This window comes from Hyaena hyaena, unplaced genomic scaffold (genome assembly GCF_003009895.1).
Source record: "Hyaena hyaena isolate Hyena2069 unplaced genomic scaffold, ASM300989v1 scaffold_202, whole genome shotgun sequence".
Taxonomy (NCBI): Eukaryota; Metazoa; Chordata; class Mammalia; order Carnivora; family Hyaenidae; genus Hyaena; species Hyaena hyaena.
Window position 1 is genome coordinate 1,125,675 of NW_024080832.1, and position 26,118 is coordinate 1,151,792.

Consider the following 26,118-nt stretch of genomic DNA (forward strand, 5'->3'; position numbering starts at 1 on the left):
GGGCGGTGAGCTGCCAGCAGGTGACAAAAAGGTGCTGTGCCAGGGGCACGGGATTCTCCCTGCAGGGCTGCCTGCGTCTCCGAAGCCCTGGGTGGTGTTGGGGGTGGGCCGGTCCTGCCCCACCTCCCTTCCTCTTGGGGCAGAACCCATAGTCACCCTGGGCAGGAACAGACTGCCCTGGCAGCAACCTCGCTGAGTGAGGCGTGAAGTTCCCATTAACGGCCCAATTTGGCAGGGACCTCACTGTCCTCACCACAGGGGAGGCAGCCTCCCAGAGCCTACCCCCCTGCTCTTGCTTCATTAAATAGAATCCAGCATTGATGGAGCTGGGAAGGCCTGCAGACATCTGTCTCTACCAAACTTTCCAAGACGCCAAGGCCTGAGCACCGGAGGCACTTGGTCAAGGTCACACAACAGTGTACTCTCTTTACCCGGAGGCAGAGGGAGTACAGGCCACAAATGTTTCCACATGACTCTTCTTAGCCTCGAGCCATAGTGAACACAAAATAACAGTAACTCTGGCTATTGGTAGACATCTCATTTAGTCTTCTGAGCCACCCCACAGGACACTTTTATCCACATTTAGTAAATGAACGCATTAAGGCTCAGAGAGATTACATGACATATAGTGGCTATTAGGTGGCATAGCTGGGATTTGAACCCAGAACTCGCTTGACAAGTCCCTTTTCTCTCTGGGATATTAGAGAAGACTTTGAGCAGTGGTTCTCATCAGGGGGTGATTTGACCCCCACAGGCCCTTTGGCAATGTCTGGAGACATTTTTGGTTGTCACAACTGGGGGATGATGCTCCTGGTGTTGAGCGGTGGAAGCCGGGGATGCTGCTCACATCTTGAATGGCACCAGACAGCCCCCCGCAACAAAGAATGACGGGACCCACAGTGTCAAGGGCACCAGGGCTGAGAGACCCTGCCCTCGCCCAGTCCCTCACCCATGTCAGCTTTTCTCCCACAGCCATTGAACCTCCACTTGACTCCAGCCCTAGACAGGAAGCTCACCACACGGTGTGGACCCTACTGAACTTCCGGGCCTTCTGGCCCACCCCAAGCAGCTCAGCCCACCAGGCTGAGTCTGGGAGTCATCAATACAGCAGGGGCACTGGGAGGAGAGAAGGCATTCTTCACCCGCCAGCCTGCCCACCCTGGTGGGGGTGCGGGGGGCGGTTCTGGGCTTAGAGCCCCTTGGTGAGTCCCCTTTGGAATATCTGAAGGAGGCAGCCGTGTCTGTCAATGACGGAGGCAGTTCTGGACTTGAAGGCAGAAGATCTAGGCCCTGGTCTTGCTGTGTGACCTGGGTCATCCCCTCCCCTCTCTTGTCTGGTCTCCTTTTCAGAACTGGAGAGCTCAGGGGCATCCAGCTTTGGTCAGCCCCCACCTGACTCTCTGTTCCAACCTCAGGACGCCCAGGTGGCTCCTTCTCAAAGAGGCCCGTATTAGCATTTTGGTGGTTAAAGGCAAAGCATCCTACACTGGGCACTTCTCTTCCAGAAAGGCGGCAGTTGTAAGATTACACACGCTCCCCCTGGGACTTAATACAGCTCTTTTCATTTTGAATGAAATGAAATGCTCCACATTTTTTTTTTTCTGGCCGGGCCCTGGATCAGAGGCCATGCTCGTCCCTTCCTCCCCCTCTCTACTCGGGCCATCCCTAAATCTAGGGAAGGGCTGGGGGCAGGCAGGTGGGGAAGGGGGGCGCGAGGCCCTGACGTCTTGGTTGGTTCCCTGCCAGGCTTCGACCGCTACTTCTCCAGCCGCACGCTAGACAACAACCGGCGCAACATCTGGTTTGCCGAGTTCTGGGAGGACAACTTCCATTGCAAGCTGAGCCGCCACGCGCTCAAGAAGGGCAGTCACGTCAAGAAGTGCACCAGTGAGCACGCGCGAGGCGGGGCCAGGCGAGGCCTGGGGGCGGGCCTCCCGCGGGAGTGGGGCGGGGCCTGGGGGCGGGGTCAGGGCTATTCTGGCTCGGAGGCCTTGGGTATGGGAGCGCTCAGATTCTGAGAAAGCCTGCCGTGCTCTCAGGCATCCGTGATGCTCCTGGGGGTGATGGGGGCAAGGGGCTCCTGGGTCTCAGCAGAGTTTCCCTCCATCCTGTGGCCACCTTGGGGTTGATCTGGACGTCCCTACCACGAGCCCACAGAATTGCCCCCGGTTGCCCTGGGTGGGAGTCCAGAAGCTCACTGGTCTGAGCTTTTTGCAGAAACCTCGAGGCTCCTCAGTCATTCAAGAAATGCCGATTTGACTCCCTGTTCTAAGCGCTGTGGATATAGCACCGAATGAAAAAGTAAAAAAATCTCTTGGAATTTTTATCCTAATGGCAAAACATTTAAACGAGATATACGTCAACTATAAAAATACATCAGAGAGAAAATGTGCAGTAGAAACAAATTAAAAAGAGAGAGAGAGAGATAGCCTTCCTGTAAAGGTAACATTCGAGCAGAGTCCTGAAAAGGAAAGGGAATGAGCCACAGGAGGATGGGACAATGCGTCCATTTTACAGATTGGAAAACAGAGGCTTAGAGAAGGTAAGTAAAGGGACCTGAGTTTTCATAGCTGGAGGGTGGTTGAGCAGGATTTGAATTCAGGTCTGAGCTCTAGGCCCTAAGTCCCCTAGGGTAGCCAAATGTGTCCACATTTGGATACATTCAGATGTGGGTCCCTGCGTATTCTTGGTCTGGGCAGTCCTGCAGCAGGATCCTACCTCAGTGACTTTGAGGGGGCTCCCGGCATCTTCAACATGAGTGGTACCTGTGTGAGGGTGGTGGAGTCCCTCTTGTATCTTCCTGGACTATTCGGTGTAGGGCCAGATGAGCAAAGGGCCGCCGGACTGGGTCCTGGGACATGCCACCTGGAGTCTTAGGCAGTGGGGAGATGCCCAGGGCTGGGGAGGAGGCAGCAGGATTAGGTTGGTGGGCAGGGGAGGAGGGTGCTGCCCTCTGGTGGCCAGGGCCCTCTGGGATCAGGAATATTGGCCACTTAGGACCATGGGTATCCCCTGGGACCCAGCAGGCAAGCTCATGGGTGGGTGTGCGTAGCAGTGTGTGTGCGTGCGCACGGGTGTGTGTGACTGTGTATGTGCATGAGTCAGTCTAAGGGAGAAGGGGTATGTATTTGTGGAGGAGCCTCATGTAGAGGCTTCTGTTCCTGGATGAGCTAATTACTGCAGATACCACTGTCTGGTATGCATCTGGTCGTGTTCCAGATACTTTACAGACATTATCTCATTTCCCTCTTAAAACAGCTGTAGGGACTTTTGTGGCCCCCATATTATACAGGAAACTGTGGGGAGTCAGAGAAGCCAAGCAGCTTGCTGAAGGCTGCACAGCAAATGCCTTTATCAGGCAGTAATCACAGAGGAGGTGTGAGAAATACACACACCCCTGAGTACGGGAGACGGAGCCTTCATGGGTAGGGTGGCCAAGCGTCATTTGACTCCTTTGCTCCTGGCATAATTTTTGAACATGTCCCTTTTATTCTTAAAAATACCTAAATGGGGTTGGAAAATGGTGAGTTCACCCTGATTATAGGTCACCAGGCCTGGCTTGAGGGCGGGGAGAAGCGAGACTAGAGCTAAGGGCAAGATGGGTATCTGGTGCCTCCCGCATCTAGCTTGCCAAGGGCGAGGGGCTTTCTGGAGTCACCTCCTGGTCTGCGAGAGAGCCTTGGTCAGCCCCCAGAGGCTCTCCCCAGACGCCCAGGCCTCGGGTCAGGATTCGCAAACGTCTCTTGCTGTGCTAGTGAGCTAGGGAGAGGGGCACACCTCTGCAGCCCCAAGGGAGATGTTTGGGCTGTAGGAGCAGGTGGAGGAAGGAGGCCTAGAGCAGAATCCAGAAGTGTGTGGAGCCTCCCCGGGAGCCTGAGGCACGCTCTGTGGCCTCGCTGGGCCTTTGTCTTCTTATCTGAGAAATGGGATTGATGGTGAGCTGGCCCAGAGGCTGTCTGGGATGGAAGTGAGAAAGTATTAATGGAGGCACTTGGTGAATTGGGAAATGGTGGCTCTCAGGCCCAGCCATGCATAAGAATCACCTGGAAGCTTTTAAAACTATACCAGCACCACCCCCAGACCCATTAAATCAGAACCACAGGGGTGAGGCCTAGGCTGAGTCTGTGAAAGCTCCCCAGGTGGTTTTATGTATACTTAAGGGCTGGGAATGAGGGTGGGAGCAGGCTTTTTCACAGTGAATTGCCCGGATCTTTTGAAACTACTGATGCCTGACTCCCACTCCCACACATTCTGAGTGAATTGGTTCTGGGTGCAACCTGGGCATTGGGATTTTGAAAAAAGCGTCCCAGGTGGTTCTGCTGTGCAGCAAAGTGCGGTAGCCCCTGGCTCAGAGAGAGGGGCCGTGATGGGAGGGAGGATGGCATGCACCCCAGGCCTGGGGGTGGGGGGAAGGCATGAACAAAGCAGCTGAGGCTGGAATGAACACAGAGGAGGAGGACAGCACGTCACAGCTGACCCCGAGCCTTCCTGCTGCAGCTGAAGCCCCAAGAGAGGCTGGCAAGAGCCCCGTTGTGGCCTCAAGTCGGTGCGGCGCCCCCATCCGGCGCGGTGAGCCCGCCCATCTCGGGCTAACGTGAGGAGCAGGGCCACCGCTGGGAATGTTTGTGGGGCCCGAGACCCACCCTGGGTGAGGGGGAGGCGGCTCTGGCTTCCCGTGGCCCTGCCCGGGGTGGAGCTGAGCCGCTCCCTCGGGAGAATGTCTCAGGCCAGGGGGCCCGGGGTAGGGCTGGGCAGCTGGGGGGGGGGGGCAGGGGAAGGACTCACCCCCCGAGTCTGGATCTGACTCTGTGTCCTCCCTGCTGTGAGACCTTGGACAAGTCAGTTCGCCTCTCTGAGTGTCTGGGACGGCAGGGGAGTCACTGCCCCCTCAGTGGGCTGATGGGATGGGAGACGCGGTGTATGAGGAGGCTGGCTGAAAAACGCCATGTGTGATCGGTGCTGGTACAGTGGTTGTTGATACGGAGAGTGAGTGGGAGAGAGGGATGTCCGAGTCTGTTGGCACCAGTTCTGTCAGCGGTAGGGTCCCCGAGGAGGGAGGGCAGCTGGTAGAGGCATAGGTGCAGCACCCATTTTACAGAAGAGACTACTGAGGCCCTTTGAGACCATCACAGCACTAGAGAATTGGCAGAACTGGATTTATACCCAGGCAGCCTGGCCCTAGAGCTGCTGTCTTGCTCTGTGTCTCCTGGTTCCTTCCTCCCCACTCCTCCAGGCGCCCTCAGGCTTGCCCCCAGCCGGCCCAGGCAATGCTCTGTGTTCTCCACACTCTGTCTCCAGAGGCTGGCTTCTCACTTCTTCCAGGACGCCTGGCCCTCAACACTGGTGGCCTTCTACTGGCCCGCTCTGGCCCCCTGGGTGCTAACAGATTCCCTGGCTGGCCTCTGCCTGTTTCAGTCCCACATGCCGCTCCTAGAGCGCACCAGTTCCTCAGCACCCCCATCTGCCTGCCGAATGGATGGGCGGGAACTGCTGTGACCAAAGAAAGTCTCAAAAGAGCAGCAGATGCTGGCAGTTGGAGATGGGGTTGGCATGTCTCAAAGTGGTAAGAGTGAGCACACCTGGGTGTGAGTCCTGGTGCGGCCACTTTCCAGCTGCATGACCTCGGCGGGGCATTTTACCTCTGGGGGGCCTCGGTTTTCCTCATCTGTAAAATGGGAATCCTAGTACTCACGGCCATCCCCTCCAGAGCCCTGTTCCCAGCAGAGCTACCTCGCTCACCTTTTCCCAGAGAAGGGATAGAGGATGGAGGTGATCTGTGGGGGCACTTGCAAATTGCAAAGGGGCCGCCCTGCACCCTAGCCATGTCGGGGTCCCTGATGGGAGGCTATGCAGCTGTCAAGGCCCAGGGGAGGGCAGCCCCTGCCCCCCTCCCCATCTCCCGGGCCCCTCCCTGGCCCCCCTCTCCCAAACGCAGAGAGGGTTTGGGAATTAAAGCCATAAACAAGGCAGATGTGGCATCTATCTTTTTGACAGCTCTGCCAGCCAGGTGATGGCTGAGCGGAGGAAGGCCCGGTTTATGAGGAAACTGGAAAAATTTACTGCCTGCTGTTCCCAGGGGCTGGGCGCTCTTAGAGGGAGAGTCGCCGCATGGCAGCTGGGGATATGTGGGGAGACTCCTGCCACCAGCCAGAGCTAACAGCTACAGCACCACCGCCACTAATAATAATAACCGTTGATAGATAGCATTTATTACTTGTCAGGCTCTGTTCTAGTGTTTTGCTTTTAATCTCCCCAGCAACCTATTTTACAGGTAAGGAAACTGAGGTTCAGAGAGGCTAAAGACTTGCCCCAAGTGACAGGATCGTGAGGAGCTGAGCTGGGATTTCACCCGGCCAGTCCAGCTCCCCAGATGTCCTGCCTCAGAGCAGCCGAGGTCCTAGCCCCAGGGCCTTCCTGGGTGTTCCAGCCTGGCCTTGAACGATCTTCCTATTTACACTTTCCCAAAGAAGACTGAGAAAGCTTCCTTCCTGGGGAAAGGAAGGAGGACCGACATTTGGAATTACCCATTATCTCCAGTGGGTGCCACCCATTAGAGCACCTCATCTTTACTCAAGCCGTCAGCCACATGGTGGCCCGAGGGATCCCGGGCCCTCTCCCTCAGTGCCGCTTCTTACTTGTTCCACCGGCTTCCACTGAGAGGCTGATTGCATGCCCAGCCCCATGCTGGGCTCTGTGAGGGGCACCGGCCTTCCCTGGGGGGGCTCCCACTGCAGCAGGGAGGCAGCACAGCTTTCCAGACAAGATGACCGTTGGTGGGATAGCCTTGCTTGGCAGTCAGTGCTACAGGTCTCCAGGGAGGGCCCAACCCTAGACTGGAAAGAGCAGACTCAGGAAGCCACTTGGAAGGAAATGGAAAGTTATGGGAGAAGAGGGAGGTTGCACTTTTATTTTATTTTATTTATTTTTTAAACATTTATTTAGAGAGAGACAGGGTGTGAGCAGGGGAGAGGCAGAGAGAGAGGGAGACACAGAATCCGAAGCAGGCTCCAGGCTCTGAGCTGTCATCCCAGAGCCCGATGTGGGGCTCGAACCCATGAACCACGAGATCATGACCTGAGCTGAAGTCGGACTAACCCTAACCCTAATCCACCCAGGTGCCCCGGGAGGTTGCAATTTTAAATCGTGAGGGCAGACGTTCTCACAGAGAAGGTGATGCTTGAGCAAGGACCCAAAGATAGTGCAAGAGCCAGCCATGTGACCTGGGAATGAGCATGCCAGGCGGAGGGCACAGCATGTGCAAAGGTCTGGAAGCAGGCTCCTAGTTGGCAGGCCTGGGGAGCAGTGAGGAGGCCCGTGTGGTTGAAGCAGAGAGTATAACAGGAAGGAGGTGAGGTTGGAGAGGCGGGCGGGCCGGCCCATCCAGGGGGCCTTATAGGCAGTTTGTGGGGCTTTAGACTTTTATGCAGAATGAGACAAAGCCCTTGCGGGGTGTGAAAAGAGTATTGATGTGATCTGGTTTCTGTTGTAACAAGCTCACTCTGTCTGCGGCCTGGGGAGGAGGTGGGGTGAGGGTAAAGGGGGAGTCCGGTGAGAGGCCGGTGCTGTAGTCCCGGCAGGAGGTAACGGGGCCTAGAGAGGTGGTGGCCTTGGAGGTGAGAAGGGGTCAGAGTCTCTGCCAGCTTTGCAGAGTGGCCGTGGACTTTGCAGGAAGGATTCGAGGTGAAAGAAGACAATCAAGCGTGGCCGCATGGTTCTTGGGTGAGCGCGACATGGCTGCAGGAAGGGGTGCTGGGGAGGGGAGTCGGGAGCTCGGTTCAGGCCTGAGATGCCTGTCGGATGTGGGCGCATGAGCTGGCATTAGGGGTACGGCCTGGCTGGCCTTGGGATTTGGGGAGTTGTCAGCACAGGGATGGGGTGGCCGGGGACACCAGGGGAGGGAGGGGACACCAAGGTTGGGGCCCCTGCAGTGAACCCTGGACACTGAGACATCAAGGGGTGGGGGAGGAGCTCGGTCCTGTCCCGTCATGTGCTGTCATGCTGCTGGAGGGGGCGGGGTGGGGGGCAAGTGAGATGGGACAGAGGACGGGTGAGGGGATTTGGGAGCGTGGGGAGACCCCTTGGAGACATGGGTGCAAAACTGGGACCGCAGTTGGTCAGGAAAACGAGGGAGAGAAATTGATGACAGTGAGTGGGAACAATGCTTTCGAGAAGTTCCATTGTACACGGAGAAAGTGGGATGTTGGCTGGGGGCGGGGTGTCAAGAGAGGGGTTTTGTGTATTTAAATAGGGGGAATTAGGGCATATTTCCACGTTGATGGGAAAGATCCACTGGAGGGAAAGCCAAGTTCTGCTGGAGGGGGCAGGAGCATGGCTGGGTGATGGGGGAGGGAGGTGACCACGTGGAGCAACCGCGTTTCCTGTCCCCGGAGCTGCCTCCCCTTCGCCCCCAGGCCCGGTCCTAGCCTGTCCAGGAAGCCCAGGCTCTCCTCCTGGGCTAAGGTACACAGGCCTCCGAATCAGCAGGGGGCAGAGAACGGCCTTGCTTGCTCTTCTGCCTGCATTACTCTTGTCTAGTGGTCCTGGGTGCCGGGTGCCTTTCACAGACCAGGGGACCAGAACTCAGAGATGTTAAGCACCTTGCCGGGACCGCAAGCGGCTGAAAGTGGGATGTCGAGTTGTTCCCATCTGGCCCCGACATGCACATCCTGTTTCTCGGACTAGAGTCTGTGGACATCTGGAGCCACGTTCTTGAAGTCAGACCCTCAGGGACCTAGGAGTTCCAGAATGAGACTTGAACTTGGCTTTTTCATTCACCAGCCATCCAGAAGTGAGCTTAACCAATTTCAGAGACACGGCTTCTCCACTGCTGTGGTCATCTGCTGTTGGAAGTCTCTGTCACCACCAGGACCTCCAACTTCCGACGTCAATATTTTCATCCCGGGGTCATATTCTTGAGGGTCCGCAAGAATTGTATACCCTCGAAAGGGGCCTGCAGCTGGGCTGTTCCACCGCAGAGCCAGAGAGAACACCTGGGAGAGTCAGGAGCCCGCCCCCGCTGGCCGAGTCACCTTACCTGGTGTGGCTGAGGTGGTGATCCCCCATCGGCCCCAGCCAGAGACACCTGAGGTGGCTCTGAGTTCCCTGGGACAGAGACGGGACAGTGGATGCCGGGTTTGGGGAGACAGGCCGAGGGATAGAGGGGACCAGGCTGCGTGAGAGATTCCTCAGGCTGGAAAGCAGGTGTCTTGATGGAAGGCAGGGCTCTGCAGGAACCAGGGTCTGAGGCTGAAGAACAGGAATGTGTCCCGAGCAAGGGACAGCCCTGCCAGGTGATTTGGGGGCAGGACTGGGGAGCATGGAGCTCCGCTTCAGGAGCAGGACTCGGGGGATCCTTAGAGAACCTGTGTGTTTCAGGGAGGTGTCAGGGAGAATGGCTCGACCACAGACGATTGGGAAAGGGGGACGGATGGCCAGGAAGCGCAGCGTGGCAGCTTTGTGCCCCTGTCTGTGTATCAGCGGGCAGGCTGACCCGGGCACCTGTCCGCGTGGAGTGGGCACCCCATGCTTGTCTCATCCAGAGGGGCGGAGAGCCAGCATGTGGCAGGCTGTAGGCAGGACGGAAGGGGTGCTGGGGTGTGGGGAGAGGCCCCTGGGTGCGAGATGCTGCCCAGGGGAGGAGGGCCCGGGAGGATAGAAAACAGGTTTACAAAGCGCTTCTGTATTGGGGCACCTGGGTGGCTCAGTAGGTTGAGCGTCTGACTTCAGCTCAGGTCATGATCTCATGGTTCGTGGGTTCAATCCCTGTGTTGGGCTCTGTGCTGACAGCTAGCTCGAGCCTGGAGCCTGTTTCAGAGTCTATATCTGTCTCTCCGACCCTCCCCTGCTCATGCTGTCTCTCTCTCTCAGAAATAAATTAAAAAAAAAAAAAAACAAAAAAAAAAACTAAAGCACTTCTGTATCTAAGGTATGTTGCTGGCCCCTCAAGGTCTGTATTGGTACCTCAGATTTATATTTACAGAATAGAGATTTTACTTGACCTAGGTCATCGAGCTGGTCCGTGGCACAGCCGGGAGACAGGCCTGGGCGGGTCCTGGGACCCCCTTACCCTCCTCCCCAGAAGTCTGCCCGAGGGATGAAGACTGGTGTGTATGTTTGCATATTTGTGTGTAAATTCAGGCTTCTACGTGTAGATGTGTGTGGTGTGTGCATGCACCTGTGCTGGATTACACGTGGCTGTGGCTGTAGACATGCCAGGCTCCCCCACCGTCCTCCCCCACCATCCTCCCTCCACCCCCTCTGTGCTCCCCCACCCTGGCTTCAGCAGGGGAGTTAATTAATGCCCCTGGGAGCAGGCCTTGGCCTAAGATTGGCAGGAGCTGGAGTGTTTGTCTCCTCAGATGGGTGACGCAGGAGCGTCTGTGACAGTGTCCTGGAGGTCCCCAGCGGGGTCGAGCCCACCTGGTATCAGCTGCCTCCCTTCCCCATTTCAGGTTCCTACCCACTACTGGTGCTTCCAGGTGTTACCTCCCAAAGAAAACACTGGTGGGCTTCTCGGCCCCACAGTGGGCGAATCTGTTGATGGGTCTGTTTGGATGAGTGCCACGTGGTGTGTGTGTTACGTGTGTGTGTATATACACCTGTGTGTGCATAGACCTTGTGCATCAACGCGTGCAGGGTATGTACAGCCCTTCTGTATGTGTAGATGTGTACACACGTAATTGACTTTGTCTTCGTTTATGTGAGGGGCCGCTCTGAGAATGCGTGTGTGCGTGGGACTCAGGAGGGTTGCGCTTGGGCGGGGTGAGTTGTGGGGAGGTGATGGGGGAGACAAGGAGGAACTCTGATTATTTCAACCTTGAAAACTCATTTCAATTACAATTTACAACCTGCAGACAAAGGCTGCAGTCACCGTAGTAACCATAGCTGCAGGGTTTTGACGGAGAAAATCCTCTCCCAACGGTTTCCCGGCTGGCTGTCACCCGTGGCAGAGCCAAACGCGTCTCTGGCTCACTGTACCCGGGGACACAATTAGGACATCTTCAAACTGTTGCTGCTGTCATTGCCACCGTGTGTCTGGGATTTATCTCCTCTAGTAGCTCTCAGTAATGTGTCATGCTTCTTTCCAGAACTGCCTGGGCCAGGGGGTCCCGCCCACCCATGAGGGGATTTTCTGACCCCCCTCCTCTCCGCAGCCACCACCTGTAGACAGTGATCCTTAGCACCTGGGCCCCAGAGTGGTGGGGGTGGGGGTGCAGGAAGGAGGCAGACCAAGGGCTAGATGGAGGAAGAAGGGGAGGCACAGTTCAGGGTGGTGGAAACTGCTATGGAGCTAGAGAGGTCCAGGTTCAAATCCCAGCTCTGCCACTTACCAGCCGGGCCAATCCCTGATGTGTATGGGCACGTGCCAGGGTTCCCATAAGATTCTAGATACATTGCTTGACCACTTGCAGGCCTTGGTTACCTCCTCTGTGAGGGGGGCCGGTTCCGCCTCCCTCCCTCAGGGAAGAGGAAGTGCCAGGCATGCGAAGGTTCTGGGCGAGCCCTGACCATGGTTCTTTGCTGGGGAATCAGGAGGGCCGTGCTGGTTATGGGCACAGCTTCAGACATTCAGGACAGAGCATCTTGTCTTTGTTTCGCTTGTGTGTGTATATGACTCTCCGCAACCCCCACCCCCATGAGCCACTTAGGCTCTGCAATTGTTGCTTCCTGAGGAGCTCAAGAGAAGGGCCCTTGGGGTTCGAGAGCGGTCTACCTGTAGAGGGAGCGCTCCAGGCCTGGTGCACCCTTATACATGCGAGTCCTGCACAGGTCACCTCGCTGGACCCGTTTTGTCATCTGTAATTGGGGCCGGATTTGAGACAAGGAGGTGGAAGTGTGTTGAGAAGTCTCTGGAAGCTCATGACTGGAACTCTGACGACTCTGGGGTGGAGATTCTGGAGGGGGCAGCCCTGAGGGGTTGCCCACTGCCCACAGGACCCCAGACCCTTCTCGTGGAAGCTTCCCCAGGCAGAGGGGACTCTCCTGGTGAGTGAGGGTCTTCCTCACTCTGGTGGCCCTGCAGGTGGCTCGTGACCCCAGCAAGAGCACTTGGCCCTGGACCCAAGAGGCCCAGGAATGGATGCATCCGTTGGACCCACTGAGGAGGGATCCTGTGAGATCCCCAGGAGGAGGAGAGAGGAGAGGCTGAGGGAAGCTCAGGAGGGAGGTGCAGCCGGGGCCCATCGGCCCAGCGTGTCCTTGGCTTTGGGAGAGAGCTGCCGGTTCTCTGCAGTGGCCACAGCGTCCCCTCCATCGTGGTTAATAATTCAGCCTCTCATATGAAATTTCTCATATGAAATGAGGGTGGATAGGAGTGCGGGTGTGTTGAGTGGCGTTTTATGTTTTCCATTCCTCAGGCTGAGGGGAGCAGGAACCGGGTGCTGGGTGGGGTCCAGGGCACGGGGTGGGGGGCTTTCCAGTCAACTCTGTCCCTGTCCCCTCCGTCTCTTGCCCTTTGGGGACTGGATTGTCCCTCTGCTTCTCTCCCTTATTCTCAGAACCTTGTGATCAGGTGCTGGGACAAGACGGCAGGCTGGTGGAGCTGGAGAATTTGCCTTTCATGTTTATTCCCGTCTGTTTGTGCCTTGGCCTAGAAATACTGTTGTCTATTAGCAAAGCTCTGTGGGCCCAGGGGCTCCGAGGCAGGGATGGACTCACACTTCTTTGTGTCCTCGGGTGTCTACAAACCTCTGTCTGTAGCACTTGGCAAAACACCAGGCCTCGCCTTAGGTCTTGTGACTGTTAACCCGTTCATTCTCCTAGGGGCCCTGTCCTGACCCTCTGAGGTAAGTACCATCACCTTCCTCATTGTGCAGATGAGGGAACTGTAATCTGAGAGATGAAGTGGTGGGTCCAAGGTCACACAGCTGGCGTGGTTGGTGGAGCTGGGGTCCTAGCCCAGACAGTTGGACTTCAAATCCAGTCTCCTGCAGATGCAGGGCAGGGACGGCGGGTAGGGAGGGCCTTCGCTGACCAGGAGAGAGACAGGGAGGCGCGTCCAAGTCCACCCTGCCTCCAGCCCCGAGGCCACACTGTGGGCCCGTCAGGACTGAGCAGTGTCCCCAGAGCCAACTGGGCACCTACCCTCACACTGTCCAGTCTGAGTACTGGTGACTCTTGATCTCAGACCCCGAGGCCGGGGTAACTGGAGCCAGGTTCTGCCCTTGGGCACAGGGTCTTGGGGGCCGAGACAGTGATATGAAATGTGCCACCAGCTCTCTGGGAGCCCTGGGCAGGTAGGGCACAGTGACCATCTACTGGCTAAAAACACAGGCACCCAAGGGGTTAGCTCGGGACTCTTGAGGCCTCAGGTCAAATGGGATCTAGGATGGAGGGAGGGGAGGGGAGGGGCTGGAGCTGGGGACACTCATCTTGTCATCAAGAGGCCTGGGCCTTTCCTCTCAAGGCCTTAGTTTTCTTATCTGTAAAATGGCAGACTTAGAGCAGACGACCCCTTTGGGGCTGCCATTCCTAGCATTGTGATCCCATGACTTCTGTCGATCACTCAGCAAGTGGGGAGTATCAGCCCTGAGCTAGGCTGAGGATGGGGTGGGGTCCCGGCCACCTGGCCTGGCCAGTTGAGGGGTGACAGAGGCACAGCCTGGTGGGGCAGCGACTGTCCTTCCGGGTGTGAGGGGATTAGATGGTGGAGAGCCCACGGGGACAGCAGTGTGTTTCTTGGTGCCCTGTGTCTGCCTCTGAGGTATCCAAGGCAGAGGGATGGACGTGGTGATCCCCAGGGTCCCCAGAGGAGCAGGGCCTGGCACTGCCCCAGCCCTACCTGGGCCCCCACACAACAGACATGGGAGGCCCAAGCTGTGGCCCACGGGGCTAGGCTGGGGTGCGGCCACTTCTGCCACTGGGGAATCACCTCTACAAGGTGGCACTGGCCATCTAAGCAGGGAGGCGGGGTGTACGTGGAGGGGCGGGGTGGGGGGGCTTGTGAGGGTTAATTTCTCTCTGCCCTGGTCTCCAGGGAGGAGGTTGCAGGCCGTGATGTGGGCAGGGGCTGTGGCCTCAAGAGGGGAGCCAGGCTTCTCTAGCATTCTGCCTGCCCTCTCCCTGCCTCTCTCTGCATCCTCTAGCCCCCTCCTTCCCCTTCCCTGCTTTCCTGTCCTGCAATGCTGCTCTACCATCCAGCAGGCATAGAGTGGCGTGCAGGCTTCGGGCTGGAGTAGCTGGGTTCGGGTTCAGCACTTCGTGGTTCTGGGACATTGCTGGGCTTTCCTGTGGGGAAATGTGGGGATAATTACACACTGCATAACCCCCTTGTGAGATTTCAGTGAGTTTTTATGCATAGAGAGCTTAGAACGATGTCCCGCACGGAGCAGGTGATCACTAGAAGTTAGCAGCCCTTATTCTTCATTAGGATTGTTTGATTGTTACCCTGGGCCCAGGCTAGGAAGCGCCTCCTCCTCCAAAAAGCCTTCCTGGCCTGCTCTGGCCCAAGGTCCTCTGTTGCTCACCGCAGAAACCCACTTTCTGACAATTTAGCCCAATGATAATGTGGATTAGCCACCCACTCGGTGCCAAGTGTTTTCTGTGCCTCATCTCACTTAAGCCTCTGTGGGGCAGGATTATGACCCCCTTTTTACTAAAAGGACACTAAAGCCTCAGGCAGCTAAGGAGTTTGCACGGGGCCCGGGGCCCCAAGGCCATGGTGCCCAGGGAGCCACTGCAGTTTGCCGCAAGGTAGGGGTAGGGGTGGGAGTGGTTTCCCACTTGGCAAAGCTCACTCAACCTGGCTAATGGGGCAGGATTGGGTAGGGGATGATGGTGACTTCTGGTGTCTGGGGCCATTGGAGGCCATTGGGAAGGGCACCAGGTGGCCTGAGTCCTGAACTCTGAGGGATCTGCAGCCAGGCTCTCACCCTTTCTGTGCCTTAGTTTCCCCATCTGTACCCTGTGTGGCGGGGGCAGCGTCCCCCGGCTGGAGCAGCTGCCCACGGGTGAGCTGTCCTTCCTGACACCGCTCTCGTTCCAGCAACTCCCAGCTGGTGTGAGGGCCAATGCTCCCGTGATTAGGATAGGCCAGGCTGGGGGATGGCCACAGGGAGGGCATCAGTGACGAGGGCAGCGGCCCCTTCCCCCTCCTTTTGGGATCGTTCACCAGATGCTTCCATAAGACCATCTCCTGGGTGATAGAGCAGGTGCTGGACGAGGAGCCAGGAGGCCTAGGTAGGCGGGCAGGGGTGAGCTGCGTCACCTCTCTTGGCCCTGGGGGGCCGCTCTGGTCTGTGAGGATGGGGGGCCTCATGGATGCCCACTCTCTGGCTGTCTCACTGCAGACCGAGAGCGCATCGGGCAGGACTCCGCGTATGAGCAGGAGGGGAAGGTGCAGTTTGTGATTGATGCTGTGTACGCCATGGGCCACGCGCTGCACGCCATGCACCGTGACCTATGTCCGGGCCGCGTGGGGCTCTGCCCACGCATGGACCCCGTAGACGGCACCCAGCTGCTCAAGTACATCCGCAATGTCAACTTCTCAGGTCAGTGTCCTGGGCCATGCAGCGGGGGAAGGGGTCCCTGGCGTTCTGTGGGGTAGGAGTTGGGGGGAGGACTCCTCAAATGTTTCCAGGGGCTGTCACCTCTCAAGATGTGCCACGCAGGGGTCTCCCCAGAGGAGTCTCTGCCTTGGGCTCGGGATCCTCCCTGCTTCTCAGTAAGAGCTCAGCCAAGCCACTGAGTGTGTAACACTCCCCGGCCCCTCCAGGCATCGCAGGGAACCCCGTGACCTTCAATGAGAATGGAGATGCCCCTGGGCGCTACGACATCTACCAGTACCAACTGCGCAATGGCTCCGCTGAGTACAAGGTCATCGGCTCCTGGACCGACCACCTGCACCTCAGAGTAAGCACCTGGCAAGGGCAGGGCGGGGCCCCAGGAGGAGAGCAGGGGGAGGCAGCCACCGAGAAGCCCCGGCCAGCCCTGACTCCGGCGTTTGCTGCTGCCAAGTTCGGGCCTCCTTCCATGCTCCTTTCCAGGCCTCAGAGGGCACGGAGTGCCACCCTGGCCTGAAGTGGAGGAACAGGACAGCTGGACTTCAGGTGGCTGGACCCCCAGCCTTTCCCGTGGCCTAGGGCCTGCCTGCCTGCCACCTACTGGCAGAGAGAGACGGGATAGCCATCTTCACCCTGGAGTGAAATGGCTCAAGGGCTGGGCCGGAGTGGGGAAGGGAGATGAAGAGGGGGAGGGCTGCTTAGGGACAAAGGAGGACAGTGGTGTAAGGCAGAGGGCGCAGGCAGATGGGGTTTCTGGTGGTGGGTAGGAGGCTGTTTGAGAGCGTTTCCTAGAGCTGTCATACTGCACTAGGAGGCCATCACGTTTCTGGGTGTTACGGGCGGCGAGGGGGTGGGCGTCTCCTGGATAGATGGATCCTCCTAGATATGTTTTCCCAGCTCATGATTGTCCCAGGGATTTGGTGGCTCCCCCTCTCTGGCCTGCAGAGGCCTAGCTGCGAATAGAGCTGTGCTTTTAGAGAGAGAGGGCCTGTGGTTCATCTCCCAAGGAAATGCCTGTGGACTTGGCCCCTACCTTGCAGGGTAAAGGGGTGAGCCATGCTCAGGGTGGATACCGTGTGACAGCCAGATAGACCAGAGAGATGCAGGAAGCCCATGTCTGGCCTCAGCTATCCTTGTTCCAGACCCTGGGCGAGTTGCATCGTGCCCCTGCTGTCCCCTCTTGTAAGAATCTTCCAGCGATGAGCCCCTTGAGCTCCTCAAAGCACTTTCTGCCCATGATCCCATTTAGCTCTGACAATCTTCTAAGCCAGAGGAAATATCTCGGGGAAACCCAGCCTGAGGGATGTTCCGAAGGCCACGCAGCCGGGAGGGGGGACGGGCAGAGCACATTACTATAGTGATGCTCCTTGGGTTGTGAATAGAGACAGACAGACAGAACAAGGTAGGTGGGGGCCTTAGCAAAGTGGGACAATACCCCAAATGGAGGCATGTCTCATCTGGGTACGGTGGGAGGAGGAGTGGGGGCCAGTGATTCAGTTCAGTAGCAACGGCCGGCAGCTAATCCTTGCTGAGCCCCTGCTGTGTACAGCTACCATTGTAAGCAGGTGACCTGACTGCGGATTGCAGCCCGGTAAGCAGGGACTATTTTTATCCCATTCCACAGATGTGGTAAGTGAAGGCAGGGCCTCGGTGTGGGGGGACTGATGATACAGGGCCCTTCCACCAGCATGGAGTTGGGGTGGGGGATGGGGGGAAGTTAGGGGGAAGTGGACTTCAACTATCTCACCCTCCCTCCCCCCCCACTTTCTCCTGAGTGCTCAGTTTGGTCTGTGCTGTGGATAAAGGAGGAAGAGGAAGAGACTTCCCCCTGCCTGCCACCGTCTTCCCGCAGGGCCTGATAGTGAGGCGGCCTCTTGTGGCCAGTGCTCGGGCCTCACTACTTCTGTGATGGAGCCCACAGAGATTCCCTGGGCCCCACTTGTGTGCTGGCGCTGTGCTGGGGGCTGGCTGTGCAGCAGGGAACAGACACAAAGCCCATGGGGCTAATGCTCTGGGGAGATTTAAGAATTTCATCATGACCCCCAGATGGAAGCCACAATAAGGCACAGAGGGCCAAGTGGCCTCATATTTGCTATCATTGGATCAGGTGGAAAGACAAAGGCTCAGAGAGGTTGAGGTGTTTGCTGCTGGGCTCACGGCCAGCTAGCAACACATGTGATCCCAGGATTTACCCACGTTTGTTGCTCTTTCCACTGGATCCAGAGTTTTCCAGAAAAGAGAGAGAGAGAATCTTAAGCGGGCTCCACACTCAGCATGGAGCCTGATGCAGGGCATGATCCCACAACACTTGGAACCCCTTGATCATGACCTGAGCTGAAATCAAGAGTTGGATGCTCAGCTGTCTTAGCCTCCCAGGTACCCCTGGAACAGATGTTTTGAATGTAGCTCCCAAGTGCAGCCAGACTCCCTTTGCTCAGGGCCTAGAGCTCTTCTGGGCCTCTCCCCTACTTTCCAAACTTTTGTAACACTGAATTCAGTAGGGTGTGTGTGCCAACATGTCTGTGGCCCCTTTGCTCATAGCAGTTGTGTCTTCAGAGCCCTATAACGGTGACTTGCACTAATTTAGAGCAAGATGTAAAGAAACACTAACCCTGGTCACATATTATGTATCATCTGCAAAAACATCTGTTCATAGCTGTCTGCTGAACTAAGCTTCGTGTGCTGCCAGGAGGAGGCCCCATGGGCCGAGCCATGCACATAAGTCACCTGCAGAGTCTGGTTAAAGCTCAGATTCTGAGACAGTAGGTCTGGAGTGGGCCAACATGTTGCATTTCCAGCAAGCTCCTGGGTGATATTGATGCTGCTGGTGTGGGGACCCGCAAGCAAGGCCTTAAGGGGCTGGGGGGTCAGAACTCCTGAGTTCCCTGTGCTTCCCTGGGTGACTCTCGGTTGTCCCTGCTGCTCTCTGGGGCTCTTCTTACGGCCCTTGGGAGTTCAGGATTCCCATAGGTTAGCTGTGTCTGAATCAAGCAGGTGGGTTTATTTAAACCCAGCTGTCCTGGGTGGGGGGGCTGGGCAGCCACATTTTAACCGCTTAAGTGGGTGATTGAGGTGTGGGGCCCCAGGTGCCTGCCAGTGGGGTGGCCCAGGGCCCCGGGCGGCATATCCTGAGGTCGGCTCCCCTGTGCTGTCATTGCCAGATAGAGCGGATGCACTGGCCGGGGAGCGGGCAGCAGCTGCCCCGCTCCATCTGCAGCCTGCCCTGCCAGCCAGGCGAGCGGAAGAAGACCGTGAAGGGCATACCCTGCTGCTGGCACTGTGAGCCCTGCACAGGCTACCAGTATCAGGTGGACCGCTACACCTGTAAGACCTGCCCGTATGATATGCGGCCCACAGAGAACCGCACAGGCTGCCGGCCCATCCCCATCATCAAGCTCGAGTGGGACTCGCCCTGGGCCGTGCTGCCCCTCTTCCTGGCCGTGGTGGGCATCGCTGCCACGCTCTTTGTGGTGGTCACCTTCGTGCGCTACAACGACACGCCCATCGTCAAGGCCTCGGGCCGCGAGCTGAGCTACGTGCTTCTGGCCGGCATCTTCCTGTGCTACGCCACCACCTTCCTCATGATTGCCGAGCCTGACCTGGGCACCTGCTCTCTGCGCCGCATCTTCCTGGGGCTGGGCATGAGCATCAGCTACGCGGCGCTGCTCACCAAGACCAACCGCATCTACCGCATCTTCGAGCAGGGCAAGCGCTCCGTCAGCGCCCCGCGCTTCATCAGCCCCGCCTCGCAGCTCGCCATCACCTTCAGCCTCATCTCCCTGCAGCTGCTGGGCATCTGCGTGTGGTTTGTGGTGGACCCCTCCCACTCGGTGGTGGACTTCCAGGACCAGCGGACGCTCGACCCCCGCTTCGCCCGGGGCGTGCTCAAGTGCGACATCTCTGACCTGTCGCTCATCTGCCTGCTGGGCTACAGCATGCTGCTCATGGTCACATGCACCGTGTACGCCATCAAGACGCGCGGCGTTCCCGAGACCTTCAACGAGGCCAAGCCCATCGGCTTCACCATGTACACCACCTGCATCGTCTGGCTCGCTTTCATCCCCATCTTCTTTGGCACCTCGCAGTCGGCAGACAAGGTGAGTGGCGGCGCCTGGGAGGGCGGGTGTGGGGGGAGGTGAGGGCCGTGAGCCCGGGGCAGTCTCGGGGGGCTCCCCAGCCTCTCACCCTGCTCGGGAGGCGGTTTCTTCCACGCCCCACTGCCTTCTCTCTCTCCAGTCTGTTCCCCAGATTCTAGGTTATCTCTCCTCTCCTCCACCCTTTCTCTTTTCCTGCCTCCCCTCCCCTCCCCTCCCCTCTTACCTCCCACCCTCCTCCTCCCTTCCCTCTTCCCTTCTGTCTTCCTCTTCTCTTTCCCTCCCTCCTCTCCCCCTTCCACCTCTCTCCCTCCCTTCACCGCCCTCTCTTCTCTCTGTCAGCCCGGGTCGCTGACCCTCTGTCAGCCTTCATGCTTTTCCAGGCTGTCCCTCAGCTCTCTCCCTGCCCAGCCCCATCTTCCCTGACTTCCACACCCCTCTTCCTCATCCTCTGCCCGCCCCTCTCTCTGCCCTCACAGGATCCCCACGGGTTCCTAGGTCAGGGAGGGATCAGGAACTCACTCCTCTCCTTGTCCCCCAGCCTCTGACGCCCGGGACCCTCAGCTGAGGGTCCTCCCCTCCACCAGCCAGAGCTGCAGAGAGGCTGTGTTCTGCTGGCTCTGTCAGGCCGTCCTGTGGGCCTGGACTCACCCCAGGACCCTGTGGACTCTGCCCACAACCTGGCCCCAGCACTACCTGGCTTCTGTGGGGGTTTATCTTAAAGGATTGGGAGTCACTGAAGCCAGTGACAATCCCCCCAGAGACAGGGGATTGTAGAGACTAAGGACCCCAGCTCCTGGTCGGAGCTCCATGTCTGTGATTCTGGGCAAGCTGACTGGCCTCTCTGCCTCAGTTTCTTCACCAGTAGATAGGGGCCATGACCCTTCTCTTGCAGTGTGTAAGGTGTTTTAACAGTCACATGGCATGATGGGTGTGAAGGCAGTTTACCCACTGTGGGGGGCTGGGGCTGAGGAATCCAGAGGAGGGTGATGGGGACAGGGTCAGAAAGATGACGGCACAGATGGCGGAGGACCCAGAGGCTGTGTGAAGGACACTGGTTCTACCGTCAGCCAGCAGGGAGCCACGGTGGAGTTCTGAGCAGTGAGGAATGTAACGCAGATTTAGAAGGACCCCTCCTGCTGCTGGGCGGAGCCCCGAGGAAGGCAAGCAGGACAGCCAGCGTGGAGGTTACTGCAGCGATCTCCACAGGGCGCTGCTGGCAGTGGGGGTGCCGCGAAGCAGGGGCTCCTGCAGGGGGCCGGCTGGACTTTGGATGGATTGCAAGTGGGTCAAGAAGTGCAGAGGAGAATCAAGGATGACTCTGCAGGTTTTGGTGTGAGGATCGTCGGAAGGAAGGGAAGTCCAGGCCCTAAGCTGGGGAAGACCACAGGGAGCCTGCGTGGGGGCAGAGACCGGGCAGTCCTTTGGGTGTGCTATGTTTGATATGCCCGTTGGAGGTCCAAGTGGCGCTGTTGAGCCAACAGTTGAATATACTACAAGTCTGGGGTTCGGGGCTGAGGGCCGGGCTGGAGATGTAGTCGGGGGAGTCGGCCCATGGACAGAATGTGAAGCTGCGAGCCTGCCCGGGTGTGAACGGCTAGGGATGCTTGGCTTTCAGTGAGGCTGCTGTCAAAGCCACGGTCAGTGAGGCTGCTGTCAAAGCCACGGTGGATGGGGTGCTTGTCATGGCCAGACGCTCTGCCTAATGGCCGGCAGGCTCTACATGGCAGGCTAGGGTAGATAGCACCATCCCAGTTTATAGATGAGGACGCAGAGGCACAGAGAAGTGAAGTGACTTGTCTGAGATCACACGGCCAGTCAGTGGCATGGCTGAACTTGACCCTGCTTCGCCTAACTCAGGAGCCTCCCAGCCCCAAGCCCAGTCCACGCTGCCCCCTGCAGCCCTGGGCCACCTCCCTGCCCTGGGGCTTCCTTTGTAGGTGCCACCTCTTCTTCAACAGCCCCTTAAGGGCAAGAGCTTTGCCCTCCATTCTGAACTGCGTGGCCTGGCCCAGGGAGGCCTGTGGCCTGTCTTCCCATGGTGGCCTGTGGGCTGAGGGGTTCTGAGAAGCAGACCCCAGTGTCCTGAGGTCAAAGACCAGGTTTGGCTCCAGGGCACCCTGCACACCTGAGTCAGAGCAGCCACTGGGTCCAGCCGGGTCTCCAGCCCCGCACTGGCCTGCGGGGTGCAGGTGCAGACAGAAGCCCCTTGCCCGGCAGTGCCCAAGGGGCCTGCAGAGCCAGCAGGGGAAGCCACACCTCACTTCAGGAAGCTGGTGGCTTGAGAAATTACCTTCAGCAATACCAGGAGGTTCCTCCCCCTGGCTCCTGGAGTGGGGGGGGGGGGGGGGGGGGGGGGGGGGGGGGGGGGGGGGGGGGGGGGGGGGGGGGGGAGGGGGCGAGTAAAGAATCAGGGCTGGAAGGCAGATAACACCGAGGTTGAGCCCCTTACTCTGACTTCCCGTGGTTTCCTCTGGCTGCCTGCCAGCTCGGTGCTTCCCTGTGGGGTCCCCGCCCTCCCAGGGAGCCTCCAGCTGCTGATGCCCAGTCCCCTCTTTCAGCTCCCATATCTCTCCAGGCCACCCCGCCTGCCTCTCTTTTCTCCCTTTTTAGGAGGCTCCCCTCAGTATTGATTATGAAAAGGAGCCTTGGAAAGATCTCTTCTGAGGCCCAGAGAGGGGCAGGGACTTGCCTAGGGTCACACAGCAGGCTGGCCTCACACCAACTTTGGCCTATGGCCCTGCTCTGCCCCTGATGGGTGGGACATGGGACACGTCCCTCCTCTCTGAACGGAGAGGGGAAGGGGAGATGAGCTCTGAAGTCCCTGCGGGTTCAGACCCCAGACCTCCTAGAGGCATAGGCAGCCCTGGGGCCATGTCTGTGCTGTGCTCTCAGTGTTGCAAGGTGCCCCAGTGGAAGCTGTAGGCCTGGCTGCTGCCTGTGTGTGCATGTGTGTGCATATGTGTGCGCGCAAGTGTGTATAGAGTGGGACGAGGGGCTGTTTTCTAGAGCTGTGGTACGGAGACAGAGAGGTGTGTGTGCTTTTCTGTGTGTGTTCAGGGGTCAGTGGGTGGTGTGCGTATCTGTGTGCGGGTGGGTGTGCGTGCAAATTGAGGATGGGCAGGTGTGTATGCTCAGAGGACCCTGGCTGCCGGTATGTGTGTGGGTGTATAGATCAATGTATGTGCAGGTGTGTGTGTGTACAGTTATATGTGTGTATTTAGATATGTGCGCAGATATGTGTGACTGCATCTGTGTGTATGCAGGTGAGTGTACCCAAGTGCATGAAGGAGTGTGTGTATGTGTATTTATGCATACACACACGCGTGCCCAGGTAGGAGTCTGAGTCAGGCGTGAGTGTACAGCTGTGAGTTCAGGTGTGTCTATGCGAATGCAGAGATGAGTGTGTATATGGGTGTGTGTGCTTGTGGGCATGTGTGTGGTGCCTATGCACACACGCGTGCAGGTGCCGGCGCAGAGTAAAGCTGCCTGTGCTGCTCTGATGAGCAAGCGGATGGATTTCCCAGCATTAGCCTGGATTTTCAGGGGTTATCGCTGCAGCCGTGTGGCATTACTCTGGGCCGTCGGGACTGTGCTTTCTCTACTGCGTGGGGTTACTGCTCAGCAGACTTAGCCAGGACCTGGCCCCAGGGGCTGCCCGGGTTGTAAGGAAGTTCATTGATCTGGTTTGTACAGACTCTGGGGATCTCGGTAGCCACTAGGGTCGGCCTGGGCAGAAGCACGGAGCAGGCAGAACTCCTTAGTGTCACCAAAAGGGCCCTATCCCCTACACCCACCAGGCCTAGCACAGCACCAGGAACTCATCATCGATCTCCACAGCAGCTCCTTTCTGTGTCCTCTGCCCCACCCAGGGTAACCTCTGTCCACACCCATCAAACCCAACCTTCACTCTGGGAAGCAGTCACTTGAGAGACGAAGGCAGGACTTCTTGCAAAGGACAGAGTGTAGCAAGGACCCAACCAGATCAGGGAGATGGGCAGGTGGGACAAAGATGAGATCACATCCCGGAGGTTGCCTCTCACCTCCCCTGCCTTCAAGAGCTGAATCCGTGCCTGGGCCCCAGCCCTGTGGGGATGCCTGCTGGCTTCTAGAGGTTCTAGAAGACCACTGCTTCTTTGATGAAATCAGCATGATACCACCTCCAGGTGGTGCCGCCTGATCTGCTGTGGGGTGGGAATTCCAGACCCTAGGGCATGGAAAGGGACTGGGGTGGTGGGGGGGAGCATGCAGCCCCAACTCTGCTTACACAGGGTGGGCCACCCCCAGCCTGCAGGGCTAGAAGAGCCCCTGAGGCTCAGGCTGGGAGGGTGGGGCCCAGCAGATGGGAGCAGCTTTGCTTATGTTTGATCTATTTACACCGCATCTTGTATTTTGTTTGCAGAAAGGCTCCTAGGCTGAAAAGCAAAATAGAAAATAGAACATCAAGGATTGTGCTCCCCCCCCCCCGCCCCCCCGCTGGCTCAGGGCTGGCTTCATGGTTTTCTGGGCTTTGTGAAAATAGAAAGGGAAAGCCCCTTGTTCAAAAATGATTCAGGATTCAAGATGGCAGCAGCAGGACATGAAAACAAGTGTGTGTGCCCATGGAGCTGACTCTGCCTGTGTTACTAGAGGGGCCTATCATCCCACAGTGGGCTGGGGCAGAGTGGAGTCTGGCCCCCAGGCCTCTGGTCCCCAACACAGGGCTGTGTCCACTGCAGGGCTCAGAGAGGTGCCTCTGTCCCTGGTCCCACCAAGTCCATATGGGCCCAACAGCACCCCCTAACCCCACCCAATCAACAAGGTGGGGCAGAGGGTGTAAGATGACTATCTGACTTGGAAACATGACCCTTAAAGCCAAGAACACCCAGTGTGAGAGGCAAGACTGCCCTTGCCCTCAGGGAGCCCCCAGTCTAATGAGGGGGACATACTCTCACCCAGTCTGATGGTGAAGATATTGGTTAGCCCAGACCTTCATTGTTATCTCCAATGGCGTGGAGCCTGTTCCCCACCCCCTGCCCCGGCCACCAGGCCCACCTCAGGAGGCAAGAGAGGCAGCCAGCACCCTCCCGCTGGCTAGTCAGGCTTGGAGGTAGTGCTGTCACCCGAGGGTGAGTGTGGCTTGCGTTTAAGGGGTGGGGTGGGGATGACCGTGTCCAGAGGGGTGTGTGCTCCCTGGGGACTAGGCTCTCATTTCCCCAGGCCTGTGGCATTTTCTGAACAGTGACCATGAGACAGCCTCTCCACGCTTCCCTCCTCCTTCCCCGCACTGCTATGCAAGTTCACGCGGCTTCAGTCTGTGTTTTGGTGACCTCGTGGGTTGGGAGAGGTAGATGCTCCCATCCTGTTGCATTGATGAGAAAATTGAGGGCCAGAGAGGGGTTGAGGCTTCCTCAGGGCCATACCCCTCTCTCCTTTCAGACCCTAGAGCTTCTCCAGCCTCTTTCCCAAGGGGTAGCTAGACCTGGTCATGTGGCATTTCTGGAGAAGGGCAGGAGATGGGGTGGGATATGAGAATGGGTGTCATGGGGGTCAGACACAGCTGGGGGTCAGGGAGAGCTTCCTAGAGGAGGTGGCACATCAGCCCCAGGCCTAGAAACAGCAGATTTAGAGGGCAGAGCATTTCCTGCCTGACCCATGCCCAGACCTGGGGGCCACAGCCTAGGCCTCCTCTGGCCCCACCCAGGCTGAGGGCGGGGGCAGCTAGAGGGACAGCTGAGGCTTGGAGGACTGGGAAGGAGGGAGGAGGTGGGGAGGGGACCCCAGGTCGGGGTGGTGGGAATTGTCAGGCCCTGCCTGGAAGGCCCCACTATTGAAGAATGGATTAGCCGACACCCAGATTAATGGACTTTCATTTTGTTAAACATCTGTCACTGTTAGTGCTGGCGAGTGAGCGTGAAATGAGCTTTGACCGTGCTGCCATCGCCATATCTTGCCAGGTGCAGTGGCTCCCGTCCCAATGCCTGTTCTGCACAGGGTGGCCTGAGGGGGGAGCAGTCACTGAATGGTGGCTTGGTCCAAGGGCTGTGGCCCAGCCACTGGGAGTTATGCAAGGCGCCAACAGATGTTCCTCTCCTTCCCAGCCCCGTGCAGGGGGCCGCCCCTGGGAGGGTCAGCTCTGGTCCCCTGAGGGCCCTTCCTCAGGTGCTGCCTCCCTATAGCATGTCGCAGTGGGGAACCCTTCCATGCACGTGGCAGATGCCAGACATTGTTCTACACACATTCACCGTTTATCAAGTCATTTCATCCTTATGGCCATGCTGTGAGGTACGTGCTATCATATCATGCCCATGTTGTCCATGAGGAAACTGAGGCACAGGGTGGGACTTGTCCAAGATCACATAGCTAGAAGTGGTAGAGCCAGAATTTGGTCTGGTCTAAAGTCCTGGCTCCAAACCACGACTCCCTTCTGCCCAGAGTCAGTGGGACACAGGGCAGAGCCCCCCGGGGGTCTGTCCTGTCTGTCTGTCTCCTGGGTCGGGGTCCCTGAGGCCCCGGGCGGAGCCCTCTCTGACACGGCCCTTGGC

General features: G+C 57.9%; 1 protein-coding gene across 3 annotated transcripts in view; it reads left to right on the forward strand.

Moving 5' to 3' along the window:
* The window catches only part of GRM4 (glutamate metabotropic receptor 4), a 105,082-nt gene that overhangs the window by 72,299 nt on the left and 6,665 nt on the right, over window positions 1-26,118 (forward strand). For 2 of the 3 annotated variants that reach the window (XM_039241815.1, XM_039241816.1), the window contains exons 5-8: window positions 1,747-1,887; window positions 15,288-15,488; window positions 15,713-15,849; window positions 18,662-19,597. In XM_039241815.1, coding sequence (XP_039097746.1) covers window positions 1,747-1,887; window positions 15,288-15,488; window positions 15,713-15,849; window positions 18,662-19,597 — 1,415 coding nt within the window. The remainder of the gene's footprint in view (window positions 1-1,746; window positions 1,888-15,287; window positions 15,489-15,712; window positions 15,850-18,661; window positions 19,598-26,118) is intronic. The other variant, XM_039241817.1, reaches the window with a different exon arrangement.